This window comes from Camelus bactrianus, chromosome 14, assembly GCF_048773025.1.
Source record: "Camelus bactrianus isolate YW-2024 breed Bactrian camel chromosome 14, ASM4877302v1, whole genome shotgun sequence".
In the NCBI taxonomy this organism is placed as follows: domain Eukaryota; kingdom Metazoa; phylum Chordata; class Mammalia; order Artiodactyla; family Camelidae; genus Camelus; species Camelus bactrianus.
Genome location: NC_133552.1, coordinates 32,779,169 through 32,792,877, shown reverse-complemented (window position 1 = coordinate 32,792,877; position 13,709 = coordinate 32,779,169). Strand labels below are relative to the sequence as shown.

Here is a 13,709-nt window from a genome sequence, read left to right as displayed (position 1 = left end):
TAATCAAGTCATGCTTAAGTCTTTCCTTCTCATGACACTAACAACAGAGTCATGACTTACTGAATGCTCAAATCAGAAAGTACTTGATTGATTTTATTTTGCTAACCAATCAAACCAATCAAATAAAAACCCGGTGTTGAAACAGATGGTAAGCCCTCCAGAATAGGGTCACTGTCTTCCTTGTGTTTCATTTGTTTGGTCACAGTGTCTGGATAGTGCCTTGCTGTCCAGCAGTTTTGTGAGGATACGGTGCTCGTGAATAATTGTAAGGACAGAATTTTGACAACAGACTGCGTTGTTCATTTCACGAGGGAAAAGTTGATATAGAAATAGTGCTCAGATCTATTTTAAAATTAAGCTTGGAATTTTGAGAAGAGTTCAAGAAACCATACAAAGATCTTTTTCACTAATTTTAGATCTATCTTAGACACATTATGGTTACATAGCAGAGTAACTTATCAAGTAGATTTGACAAGAGGAATGTATTATTGATTTTTTGTTTTAGTTGAAATATTCTACCTGGGATAAAATATTCAGTGCCCATAAATGAACAAATATGTTTGTATTTCTATGCAACATGGGAGTAGACTTCATATGTTTCTATATAATATATATGACTGTGTGTTTTAATCTGTCTGTCAGAGTTTTTATAGTTTTTCAGCAATGTTGTAACTTTAGAATTCTTCTAAGAAAATCACCCCAGATTCTAGTGCAGTTTGTACTGTGTATGCTGTCTTATGCATGGGATTCCACTGTCCCCTCAGTGAGGAATTTCCTCTTCTATTGAGTTAGTATCAGAGTTAAAGGAACTGTGATTTCTAGGCCTTTGCTCTCCATGTGTTTGCACTTGGGTGTCAATCACAATTTTCCCTTTCTTGAGTTTTCATTGTTCAATTAGAATTTTTGAAAATAACTATTAATGTTTCACCGGTCTCCCTAGAAACTTGATGTGTTTGTGCTTTTCAGTTTTCAATTAATGAAAAATGTAAATACACTCTTGTTTTTAAGTAGTCCTTTTTCACTAGATATTTGTTTACCTCTTTATAGTTAAAATATTTTTTTCCCAATGAATGAATCGGTGTGCATGTTTTAAAAGATACCTTACTTTTTATTTTTCTTATTTTAACAGTTATATTCATTGTAGAAAATTTAGAAAATAAGGATAAACACAGTAATAACTTCACAATGGCCTCTAATCTCACCTGGAGATACAGTTGTAAGGTTTGAAATTGAGAATTACAAGTCCTCTTAAATTGTTCTTCTTTTTCAAGTACGTTTTGGTTACTGAGACCCTTGAATTCCCATATGAATTGTAGCAGCAGCTAGTCAGTTTCTGCAGAGGAGCCCGCAGGGATTGTGATCGAGACCACGTTGAATATACGGATCGCTTTGGGGAGCACTGCCATTCCAAGAGCTCTGTCTTCTGATCCAGGAATGTGCGTGGTGTGTCTGTCCAGGTATTTAGGTCTTCTTTAATTTTTTTTTTCAACAATGCTTTGAGTTTACAGAGTTTTATTTTACTTTTTTTTTTTTTGCCTTTATACTGAAGACAAGTGTGCAAGGTACCAGGATCAGAAGTGTATTTGAGCCCCGCCACTTGCTGCCACCATGGTCGCTGCCCTCTTGCTTCGCCCGCTCTACAATCTTGCACAGAATAGGACCTCAGTAACTCTCTCTCTCTTGAATGATTGTATGATCTTGGATGATGCTTGAGAGTCCTTGTGATGATTTTTTCCCCAGCCTTTCCCCACTTCTTTACAATGCCCTTTCTCTTCCTTTCCTCCAGCCTGGGTTTCAGTCTACCTGTGGCATTGATTTTTCTTGTCTGTAGACACTTCCTTTCACTGGTTCACGATAATTTTATATGTGGGCTGTGGAAACTTGCTAGATGTCAAGAAAGAGCCAATCCATTGCATGCTAGTATTTTTAGAGTGTGTTACTGTTTTATCGATTGAAATTAAATCAGGCTGACCCCCTGAGCCCCCCCGTGAGCTGTTTTCGCCTTCCTACATGTGATACTGCTCTGGTTGCTGAATGTGCCCTTTCCCCAGACTTGGTTTTGGAGTTAAGTCACCATCAGTGGAGCCCTCTCTTTAAAAGATGAAGAGAACATTTGCTCCTTCTCCCTGGTTGGGGACTTGGATGAGATGAGGTACCAGATAAACAACGGAGCCCCACCTCATTCTAACACCCGCTCGTTCCGTTCCTTTCTCCAGGGAAAAAGAGTACAATTCAACACTATAAAGATTGATTGTGAGCTAATGAGATAGACGGGACAACCAATCATTTATTAAATATCCTTTCATGCCAGAAACAAATGTATTATACACACAAAAAGCACACAAAGCACGGTAGTACCGTGATTACAAAAGTGGGTCCGAGTTCGAGTCCTGCTCTGGAGTGACCAGTCCTGTGAGATGGAGAAATGTTAGGTCAGCTTAGCCTCTCCCGGACTTGTTTCCTGTCCTGCAAAGACGGGCTCGCTAGGCTTCCCTCCCCCGTAGAGGTGCTGTGGGGTGTAAATGACGCGCGTGGACAGCCCGAGCACAGCTGCTCGTTCCTCGTAAGTGCGGGATAGCATAGCTTTTGCAGTGAAAGCTTTATGACCGTCCCGTGTAGACTCTTAGTGCTCCGAAGGGATGCCTTGTGGTTTGGAGATGAGATTCTCACTTCTGTAAATACCCAAGGATTGTGTTATTCGGCCCTGCTGATTTGAATCTATTCTTTAGAAAGTACATATTGTAGATATATTTTTCAAGCATGCATGCTTTTTTCTTTTATTATTTATAGTTCTACCCTCTCTCTTGGTGTGACTTTTCATGGAATCCAGGAAAAAGTCCTAAGCCACCTGCCTCTTCACACTTCTCCGTGGTGGTTTTCTTCCCTGACTAGAAGAGGGTTCTGCATAGGAAATTTTCTTTGTTCCCCTTTTCTTGAAGTCTCTCTGTCTGTCTGCCCATCTCTCACCTGTCAATCTGTCCATTTATCTACCCACTGATTCTTCTGACTTGTTCCAAAAAGCATTTCAGGCAGCTTACAGAAGAACAGATACCAAATAAACAGGTGAGAAAATGGGGCCAAGTTCAGACAGTGAGGCTACGAGGCAAGCCTGTGTGAGGGTTGCAGGCATGAGAGACACGCGTCTGCCCTGTGACTTATAAGATCGACAGCAACAGTGTGCCTGAGGCTCCCAGCAGACACAAGGAAACAGGGTTTGTGGGAGATGCTCACTGGCTGTGAAATAAATAAGTGGCTGAGGAGAAGCCCAGCCTTTCCAGCTACTAAGGCTTAGGAGAATATTTTGAGTGTTTTCAAAATCAGAGTATTGCATCTTTTCTTTTGTCAGAGTTCTACGTACAGTTGGTTACATTCTATACATGGAAATTTCTCCAAAACTGCTTCCCACGTGAGTCCCATGGCTCGGAATGGGGTGGTTCTGCTCATTGACGGGTGTTGGCCAGAAACAGAAAATGACAGCCTCAAAGGAGCCTTGGATTTGTCAGTTATGTTTTGTCAGTACTGTAGAGTTCAAAAAGTGCTTTCACAGTATCTCTCCATCTGAGGCGGCAGCGTGCTCTCTTACCAGCATCAGGAGCTCAGGACCACGGGATGGTGCGGGCTGAATGCACTGCCGTCAAGACAGCTGAGCTAGTCACTGCAGGTGTGGTTCTTTTACATACGGCATTTCATGTTCTTTACTAGAATGTTTCAACAGGGAATTAATTAACTGAGTCAATTCACATTTAATAAATATGATGCTTTGTTGAAAAGACAGTTATAGGCAGAATATAAGTTGTGAACACTTTAAAAACGGTTTCATTACTGAAATTTCAGTAGGGAAGATACACAGTTTATCTTAATTATGCCTCTCTTTTAAAGTAACAAGGAAACAAGACAGAAAAGGCAGAGGATGGTTTCTGTTCTTCCTCTCTGCTTGCAAGTGCCCTCACCTCCAGTAGCATCCATCCAGACACCAGCACTGACACTGGCCGTGCTCAGAACTGCCTCAGACCTGAAGACACAACTGACAAATTGAAGGGGGCCACGCCCTGTTACAGCAGGTGCTCTCAATTTGTGGGTCCTTATGTAACTGCGAGGTGTTAATCAGGATCGCCCGTTCTACATTGTGTAGCGCTGCTGCGGTGTCTCCTAGTTACTTGTTTCTGTAAGTATTCATGTATTATTCCCCAATGCGTGGTACTACACGCCTGAAAATGCTTTTTTCAGATGAAAAATAAGGTGCATTTAATATAATAAGTCTGAAAAAAGGGGCAAAAGGGTCTATCCTGGTCCCACTACTCAGAGATAATAATTAACAATTTAACATTTATTTTCTGTTCTTTTCGTCAGTGTGTATCAGCTCTGTCATAAAAACCAGTGAGCACTCTGTCCCTGTTTACTGTTCGGAGACCTCCATTTTCCATTCGGCTTATTACATGTTTTTATACAATATTCTATCTCCCCTGGCATGATTTTTAATGACCAGTGTAGCATTCTGTCTTAAGGAATGCATCGTCCATTTTACTTCGGACTTAAATAAATTTTTAAATTCCAAATATACTTAACTGAAATACTGAAAAGAGAACTGTGGTGGTATAGGAAGGCCCCTAACTCACTTCCCATTATTTCCTGTGGAAAATTTGGTATATATATTTCATGACCTTTATGCCTATGAGATACATATATATACACATATGAGAAATCAATGTATAGGTTTGTGTATATATGCTTTATTTAAAAATGAGACTATACTATATGTTTTTCTGCAGCTCGCTTTATTCACTCAGGGGTATATCATGGACGTCCTCCCACTCCAGACTCACCCGGTCCTTTCAGATAGATTGGAGGGGTCTCCTGATGTGCGGGTGTCGTCTCTTGTCCACGGACACCTTTGGTGGGAGAGTGCTGTGGACAAGGTCCTGGACCACGGCGAAACGCCGGCTCCCTCAGCGCCCGCAGCTCGCCGTGATTTACCGTAACATTGTCTTAATGGTGGACAGTTAAGTTTTCTCCATTTTCCACTGTCAGAAAGAATGTTTGACTTGCATCCTTCTTGTACAGACATTCCTGTGATCTTGTATGTGTATTCCTTTAGTTAAGGCTTCTGGAAATTTAGTCCCTGGATGTGACATTTACATTCATCACAGACTCCTTTCAAGTGACTCTAGAAATTCCTTCTCCATTGGGGAATGAAAAAATGCACAATTACTTATGTAACCAATTCTCTATCGCTGGATATGATTTCACTTCAGTTTTTCTTCCCACCTTTGTAAACAGTGCTGTGTAAATGCCCTGATGGATACATCTGTTTCGACTGATTTTTTTTTTCCTAAAGGAAACGATTCCTAGAAGTGGAGTTGAGTCAGTGTGTACATACGTTTTTCAGAGTTTACATATCCATTGATATGTCATCCTCTGAAAAAGTCGCTCATGATTTGTTCTCCCACAGATGGACACTAACTAGAATATCTTAAAAATATTCGCCAATATGATAAGCAAAAGTGCTTTTTCATTGATTTAGTTTGCATTTGATGACCAGTGAAGTTTTGAGCATTTTTCACTCATTAGCCTTTTGACTTTTTTAAAATGAATGATTCATTTTGTCCTCTGCAAACATTTAAGTGAGGGAGCTTCTTGTTGCTTTGTGAAAGCTTTTTGTATGTTATGAAAATTTACTTTGTGACTTCATCAACATGTATCACAGAGCTTTTTCTTGTCATTTCTTTCCTTTCATTTTGTTCAGAAAGTTTTTTATTCTTGTTGTGGCTCAAACTATTCTTAAGATTGTAAAGGTCTTCCTTATGGGTTTTATCTTTGACATTATTCTTAGAAATACTTTCTTATAATGGAATAAATCTCTTCTGTAGGTTTTTTTAATCTCTAAGGTGGAGATTATAATAGTACTTGTTATAGTGAGGAGAAGTTGAGTTAATAAGAGCAAAGGGTTGTATTTGCTGTTATTAGTACTTTTTAATATTTACATCACTATGTGCAATTTATCTTGTGGTCATTATGACAGGAATAGAATTTATTCTTTCTAGGTGATTCTGATTGTCCCAGGACAATTATTGAATTCATACTTTTCTCTTTGATTTGAAATCCCACCTGTACAAAATACATACACTAGAGTCTCTTTTTGAGCTCATGTTTCCATTCTGTCAAACTCCCTTCCTTACTCCAGCACCATATCTTACATATTGTAAAAATTTATTTAATAACTGGCAGTCTGATTTTTTTTTTATTCTTTTCTTCCATCCCAAATTTTCTTGTCTAGTATTATGACTTTATTATTCCTGAAGAGTTCCAAAATATTTTGTTCAAGTTAAAAAAAATCAGATTGGAATTTTCATGGGATTTTTTAGTAAGTTTTGAATTATTCTTAGGAGAACTTACATCTTTACAAAACTGCTTTCCTCCATGCAATATGTTTATGTCTCTACATTCATACCACTTATTTTAACCCTCAGTACAGTCCTGAAGTTTCTCCATTTAGAACATGGATATTATTTTTGAATTTATTCCAGTTTATTGTTTATGTTTTTGTTAATTTTGTGAGAATTTTTTGCTATTATATTTTTAAATGCTTAAAACTGACATTTAGAAAGGAAGATTCGGTTTGTCAATACTCACTTTGTACCTTGTCATTTAAAATTGTAAGTATTAAGCACTTGTTCCAGAATCCTTTCTTTTCTGTTTTTACAAATTTGTTTCCAAGATTCTCAAAATGCTCATAGCTAAGTAGTATAGGTGGGGAGACAGATGGAGAGAGGTAGTGTGGCTCATGTACAAACTGTGAGCATTTTCATGGCTGCCTTTAGGCTGGAGAAGCCGCAGAAGAGCCCAGGTTAGACCAAGGGTGGCTTTGTATGCACTTGAAAGCCAGCTTTCCTGCCTGTATGGAGAAGCCTGGTGAGTGAGGCAGGTAGATGATCAAGGTCGAATGGAGGTCATTGGCTGCACAGAGCACTGTGTCTGTGAGAACTGGCGACCATTACCATGGGAAATGTTTGGTGCCAGGAACACTGCAGGGGAGCTGGGGAGCCTGTGTGTTAAGGACTTTCCAGTCCTGGGAGTGGGAAGAGCAGACTCTGCATTCAGATCTGGGTTTGAATTCATCCTCTCTTGTTTACTGGTCCTCTGACTTTTGTCAAGTTATACATCCTCTTTGAACTCCTGTTTTCTTGTCTCTCAAAACAGGAGAATTACGGCCTGCTGCTAGAGTGTTTGATCAGTGTAAATGATTTGTGTCTATAAGATGCCATGTACAGCCACAATCTCAGTGAGAAATGGGCTGTCGCCTCTTCTTCTGCAACTCAGTGCTCGATAAGACATCAGGGGAAAGCCAGTCCCTAATTTGTATGTGATGCAATGAGGAACAAAATTAAGGTCTTGCCTTTCCCTAGCAGTATTCTTACTTCTTTGTTTCATTTACCTCTTTCCTCCTTTACTCTCCCCTTTCACCTCCTCCACCAAAAGAGACTGAGAATGTCTCAGAACACTAGATTCAAATTACTTTAAATGTTGGCTCATCCCCATGAAATTACAATGACAGTAAAAAAAATCTGTACACAACCCAGACGATTATATTTGATTTACACACACACACACACACACACACACACACACACACACACACAAAATCAGGCTGCCTCCCGTTTGCTGAGGGAGAAGGACCACTTTTTCTGAGTTTTCATTCACTGAGCGTGAGAGCAAAGTCTCTTAAGCAGAAATTCGCCTGGCTTCATGCATGGTTTTTTAAATTGGATTTCTGCTTTGTGTCCATAGAAATATTCTCCTATTGAAGAGGGGAAGTGGAGACATAGATATTCTACTGAGATATTGGTGTCATCATATTTGAGTTGGAAAGGACTTACGACAGCATAGAGTCGTAACTTTTTATGGGTGAGAAACCATGATAGTGTAACTTGGACAAGAACCCGGCTCTTCTGTCTTCGTGTCCACGCGGATGAAGAGGCAACTGGGTGGGGGATGGCAGGGATCCTTCTTGCTTGAGTTCCAGGGTCTTGTTAGTTTTCATTGTTCAGCTGCCTTTAGTTTATGTCCATGTGGCCTCTCATGGGAAGGTCACTATGTCCTGATAGATTGAGTTTCTAATCAGCACAAAGGTCTGGACCCACTCATGGTTCCCAGAGGTTTTCTGCTGACCTGCTGACACTTTATATAAATGAGACCTAAGAAATTGCTGGATATAAAATCCTTATTGTTATCATTTGCCCTCGAGTTCCATAGGAATGGGGTGCTGTCTCAGGCTGTCTAAGGCTAGATCTGAACAAAGATAGGGTGATAGGCTGCGCAGCTGGACCCTCCCCAGTCTAATGGGATTTCCACCTTAGTTTTTAGAATCAGGCAGATTAGTTCAAATCTTGCCTTTACTAGTTATTAGCTTTGTGACCTTGAGGAAGAAACTTTACTTTTTTGGGGACCAATTTTCTTTATCTGTAAATAAGTTCAGTATTTATTTTAGGGTTTTTGTTTTAGAAATGAATGAGCTAATTCCATCATTTATTCCTAAAATACAGATCACATGGTTCTATGCTGGTGCCTTAGTAGTTGATTACTAAGGGACTCAGCAGTGAGAATGTGGGTGAGGCCCCATGGATAATAGAGCTTATATTCCAGGATATGCTTGTAAAAGACTGGATTGCAGTGGATTTTTAGTAAATGTCCACTCCTTTCCTAATCCCCATTGATTGTGTATATATCTTTATACTAATATATGAACAATTTTTTATTGCAATTTAAGTCTCTGTAGTATTTAAAGTATGTAGCTATAACAAAAATACGTGAAATAAAATGATTTGACTTTTATTTTCTTTTCAATAAGCAAAACAAAATAAAATAGAAAAGAAAAGAAAAAGTTTTGAAGGAGTAGAAATAATTTTATTTCCGTGGAATCAACCCCCTATGTTAGGTTTTTCGGTTGTGTTCTTAAACAGCATATAAAATTGACAGGTTTTGACTTCAGTGTTGATAGCTGGGTGAGTATAGTTTCTTTTTGTGGTTGTCTTTGATGAATTATTTGCACTAGATCATAAGTAATGTGCATGTTACATATTGGAAACGAGGAAACAGAGGAGACATACTACCTCCAATGCAGTCATTTTGTTACCGAGTCCAAACTCGTTCTGCTCGCTGCATGACAGGCCAATAAACCGGGAGATGAGGTGTTAGAGCAAGGAATAGTGACTTTATTTGCAAAGCTGGCAGATCCAGAAGATGGAAGACTGATATCCTGGAGAATCATCTTCCCCAAGTCTGAATTGAGTCTCATTTTATACTAAAAAGGGGCGGGGTTTTGGTTGGTTGTTGGAAACTTCTTGCTGTATGAATTGCTTGTCCTTTGAATCCGCTGTTCTTGCAGCTGTCCATGCGGATCAAATCATGTTGCCCCTGTGAAACCTCCAAAAAAAAAACAAAGGTTATTCTCTATTTTGAAACTTGCCATCTCTACATAAGTGCAGATGAGTTAGCATCCTTCAAGATCACGGCCAGGAGAATAGGCTGTCCTGGATATTTCAGTCTAAAGGCAACTTTCTTTTACAAATGGTACAGAGCTAGCAAGTCTGAGCCTAGAAAACAGGGCACAGGGTTAAAGCCAAAGGAACAGACCTAACATGGGGTCAAAATTGTTCTTTTCTATTACAATTCCCTTTTCCGCTTCATAGATAATTTTAGTAAGAAACATGAGCAATTTTGTATTTTTGCTTCTTAATAACCGATAAGTGGGCCAACTATATTTTTGTGAGCAGGGATGCTGTGCGGGCATAGGGGTCACAGCACACTCTTGTTGGGGGTGGCCGACCCTGCAACATGTCTGATGCCACGTGAGTGTTGGTGAGGGTCCCCCTAGCCAGCGGCACTCTTCAGGAACTAGCATATGGGCATTGACTTCTGGAGACTTCATTTTCGGCTTCAGGAAATTTTTTCAGATACTGCGATTGAAAAATCACTCCAGCTGGGGATAATTATGGAAAAAAGGAAAAGGAAAAGGGTTTGGAGTAGAGTAGAAGAGAAGGACATAAGATCACGGAGCCTGAGTGCTTGGCAGAGGGGCCTCGGGAGAGAGGGGAGCAGAGGTGGGGAGGGGCCTGGCCCCAGAACCAGCTCCTGAACCTGTCTCCGTGTCCAAGCCACATAGCTTTCAATTGGCCTGGGCCACCTCTCTGGGCTGGATGTCACCCTGGGCAGAACCTTGAGAATCGAAGGTAAGGGGTGGGCAACACTCACCTATGGGGTCACTGTGGATTTCAGTCAAGTCCACAGTGCATTTTCTGGTCATGTGCCTTCACTTGTCCTTTATCTCAGGATCTGAGGAGGAGGAGAAAGGAACTCAGGTAGAGATCCAGGAAGATATCCGACTGTGTTAAGAGAGGACAGACACAGTGACAAGGGGACCGAGGACACTTGCAGCAAAGTACAATGACTTCACAAATATTGCTTCAGAGCTACAGGTGTGAGAGAGCCTAAGCCTGTTTCAGAGTGCAGGGGACAAGAGGAAAGGAATGGCAAAATTTCCACTGACAATTGAAATTTTGTTAAATAGCCTGCTACTGTTGCTTGTATCACTTGAATGAATGCAGGCATATTTCTGTGGGCATTTATATGTTCACTCAACCCCACCAGCCACTCTTGCCCCCATCGGGGATGGGCTTTCTCAAGCACAGTGCACCTCCTGCTTGGGTGGGCCACGCTGCGGGTCCTCGCCTGGGGCCGGGCTGCTGCAGGGCACTGAGTCCCTGAGGCACGGCCTGGGAGACATGAAAGGAACATCTCTGCTCTCGACTGAGGGCCACCTTTTCCCCCTGCAGTGTAAGAATTCCGGTGACTGAGTTAGAAGCATGCTTCCAAGCTGTCCGTGTCCTCGGCATCCAGAAGCGGAGCCTGGAAGCTTCCGAATTTCTCCAGAATGCAGTCTACATTCACCTTCGGCAGGTGAGTGTATGTCCTTACACAAGTGGAGGAATTACTGCAGTTTTCCTGGAACTTACTCACCATTAGTCCATCTGATTTTTCTGTGCTAGGATTCAGTATGGCCTGCTAAAAATTCTGGAGTCAGATCTTGAAACCATGATGAAGAGGATTATTTATTTTATTTCCCTATATGATAATCTTTTACTTTCAAAATTCAGAATTTTTCGTTCTTTCAGGCATTTTTGGGGGGGTTGGCAAAACAAATTTGCTCTTACCATCTTTGAGACCTGTTGCTTTGTGCCTCTCACCTGTCTTCTGTCACTTGTGAGGCAGTTCCATTTGTGACCCTGTCCGGGTTGTTCATGTTATAAAACATAAAGTCTGTAAAATTACAGTCCCTTTTACTCCGAAGACATTCCACAAATACTCCTTAAATCTGGGTGTGGTTTTAAGAAGACAGAATCATTAGAACATGTACTTGCAGGTTGCTAGTGCAAAATCCCCAAATCAATAGTCTAGTTAACATCTAAAATCTTTCTAATCTACCTTGGATTTGTATGGATAAGTGAAGCAGTTTGCTAAGAATTGAACACCAGGGTTAGAATACAGTCTGGTGTAGCTCAGCAGGTCCTCTTGAGCCAGTGCTGCGCCAGAGGGCGGGGCTGAGGGGGAGAGGGCGGGGCCGAGGGAGAAGGCGGGGCCTTGGGGAAAGAGGAGTGCCAAGGAGGAGGGGGGTCCTGCCCTCCCTGAGCTGACAGTTTCATGGAAAACACCTTCACCAGGTGAAGAACTTGGAGTTTCTTCTAAGAACACTAGGTTTGAAAAGAGTCATAAAAGAACGGGAGTAACAAAATCCAATTTGTCTCAAGTAGGGGAGAGCAGCAGGAAGGCCACTTGGGAGACTCATGAGTCCAGGTGGGCAGTGTTGGTGGCTTCTACCTGAGCGGTGGGACAGTCAGTGGAACAGTCACCGGGAAAAAATGAACTGATTTTAAGCATGTTTAGATGGTAAAAAGGAAAGGATGAATGATGTCTGTGAAGGTAGGATGGAGTAAGGCCCAGGTTTCTGGGTGGATTAATGAGGTAAATGATGGTCCTGCTGTGCTCTGAGGAGGGAAAGCTGCAGAGGGAGCTCTGGGGGAAACCTGATGAGTTCAGCTGTGGATAAAGTGAAAGGCTGTTAAATGTGTGGTCTGGGAGCTCAGGTGAGAGCCAGTAGCGAGTAGGGGGAGGGGAGAGAGACCTTCAAATCATTTTGTCTTGTGAGCATACAAATAATTATGAGTAATGATACACTTACGCCTCTATATTCTGGATTTAACACCCATTAATATTTTGTTATATTGACTGCAGAGGTTCCTAATATTTTTTAATAGAAATAAAATAAATAGAAACAAAATAGTGGAGTTAATAAAAATCTTAGAGTTGATGTGTGTCCTTGTATGTATTTTGATACCTCATCTGTTTATAACCATAATCTATAAAAACTTAACTAGTTTAGCATAATAGTTAAACAGAGGGACGTGACACACAGTTTTGGGGCTTGAAGCTGATCTTCTCGGGCAAATTATGTAGCCTCTCTGTACCTTTGTTCCATCTTCTGTGACTGCCCCCTGGCTCCTCATCACAGCTGATTTCCTAGACTAGATGATGGGAGGGAGGCTGCTGAAGGGAGTAAGAAGTGGAAACTGCTAGGGACACTTAAGAGAGAGACAAAAAGAGATTAAAGCCGATAAACTCAGTAGAAACAAATACTCTCAAAAGAGAATGAATCCTGCAGTGTTTTGAGCCACTTAGCATAAGGGAAACAAAATCACGTGGACTCAAAGCTCTTGAGCATGTGAGTATTGTGGGTGGGAAGGTGTCATCAGAAAAGGGTTGAGAAAAGGTCTTTTGGTTTCCCTTGACGTTTCCAGTAAGGATGGGGAGCAGAAGTGAAAACCCTCAGCTTCAGTGGAAGCTGCTGTTTTGTGTGAAACTGACCAAACTTTGGAGAACAGTCATCTGCGATGCTGGCAAATGAAGAGACTTCTGGATTGGATGGGGCACTTGCTGTGACTTCCAGGTGACCTGCTGGCTGGGGGCTGTGAGGTGGGCAGTAGGTTTGCAGGGTAACCCGGGCATAATCCCTGGCTCTGAGGCTGCAGGTCTGACTAGCAGACCTGGGCACAGGCAGACCTAATGGGGCAGCTCGGGATGTGGCCTGGGACACCTGCCATGCTGAGGGCAAGAAGAGCTCTTCCCTGAGGGGGTGTCCCTGTGGAGAGTAGAAACGTCCTCCTGCAGGGGAAGCAGAGCCTCTGAGCAGGGGGAAGGTTGCACAGGCAAGACCAGCCTGAGCACGGAGGTTTTGGAAGCTGGAAGTCATACAGTTGCCCGAGCAGCCTTGTTCCTGAGAAACTAGAGGGAGAAGAGGCTGAAAAGGCAGGCTAGGGTCAGACCCTGTGGTGGGTTATGAGTGACAGTAAAGGACTGGTCAGGCAGGCATGAGAGAACCCTGTGGGTGTCCCAGCTGGAGCATCACGCCAGAGGGTGGAGCTGAGTTATAGACTTTGCCACTTATTAGCTATGTGACTTTGAGCAAGATCACCCCACCTCTCTCTATATATCTTCATCTGTAAAATGACACAGTGACAAGCTCGTGTCATCAGAAGGCTTAGTTTAGCTCTGATCCTCTGTGTCCAGTCCTGTCAGTGCTGCCCTGCAAGGTTCTGCAGTGGCTGCTCTTACCCTGAGATGGGAGGGCATAGAGGGACGTTGTAGCGCCCGAGGGCAGG

At 41.9% G+C, this 13,709-nt stretch overlaps 1 protein-coding gene across 1 annotated transcript in view; it reads left to right on the top strand.

Moving 5' to 3' along the window:
* Positions 1 to 13,709, top strand: part of LOC141579801 (uncharacterized) — a 110,903-nt gene that overhangs the window by 19,707 nt on the left and 77,487 nt on the right. Inside the window, exon 3 of the mRNA XM_074378633.1 lies at positions 10,830 to 10,953. Within this exon, the coding sequence (XP_074234734.1) occupies positions 10,830 to 10,953 (124 nt within the window). The remainder of the gene's footprint in view (positions 1 to 10,829; positions 10,954 to 13,709) is intronic.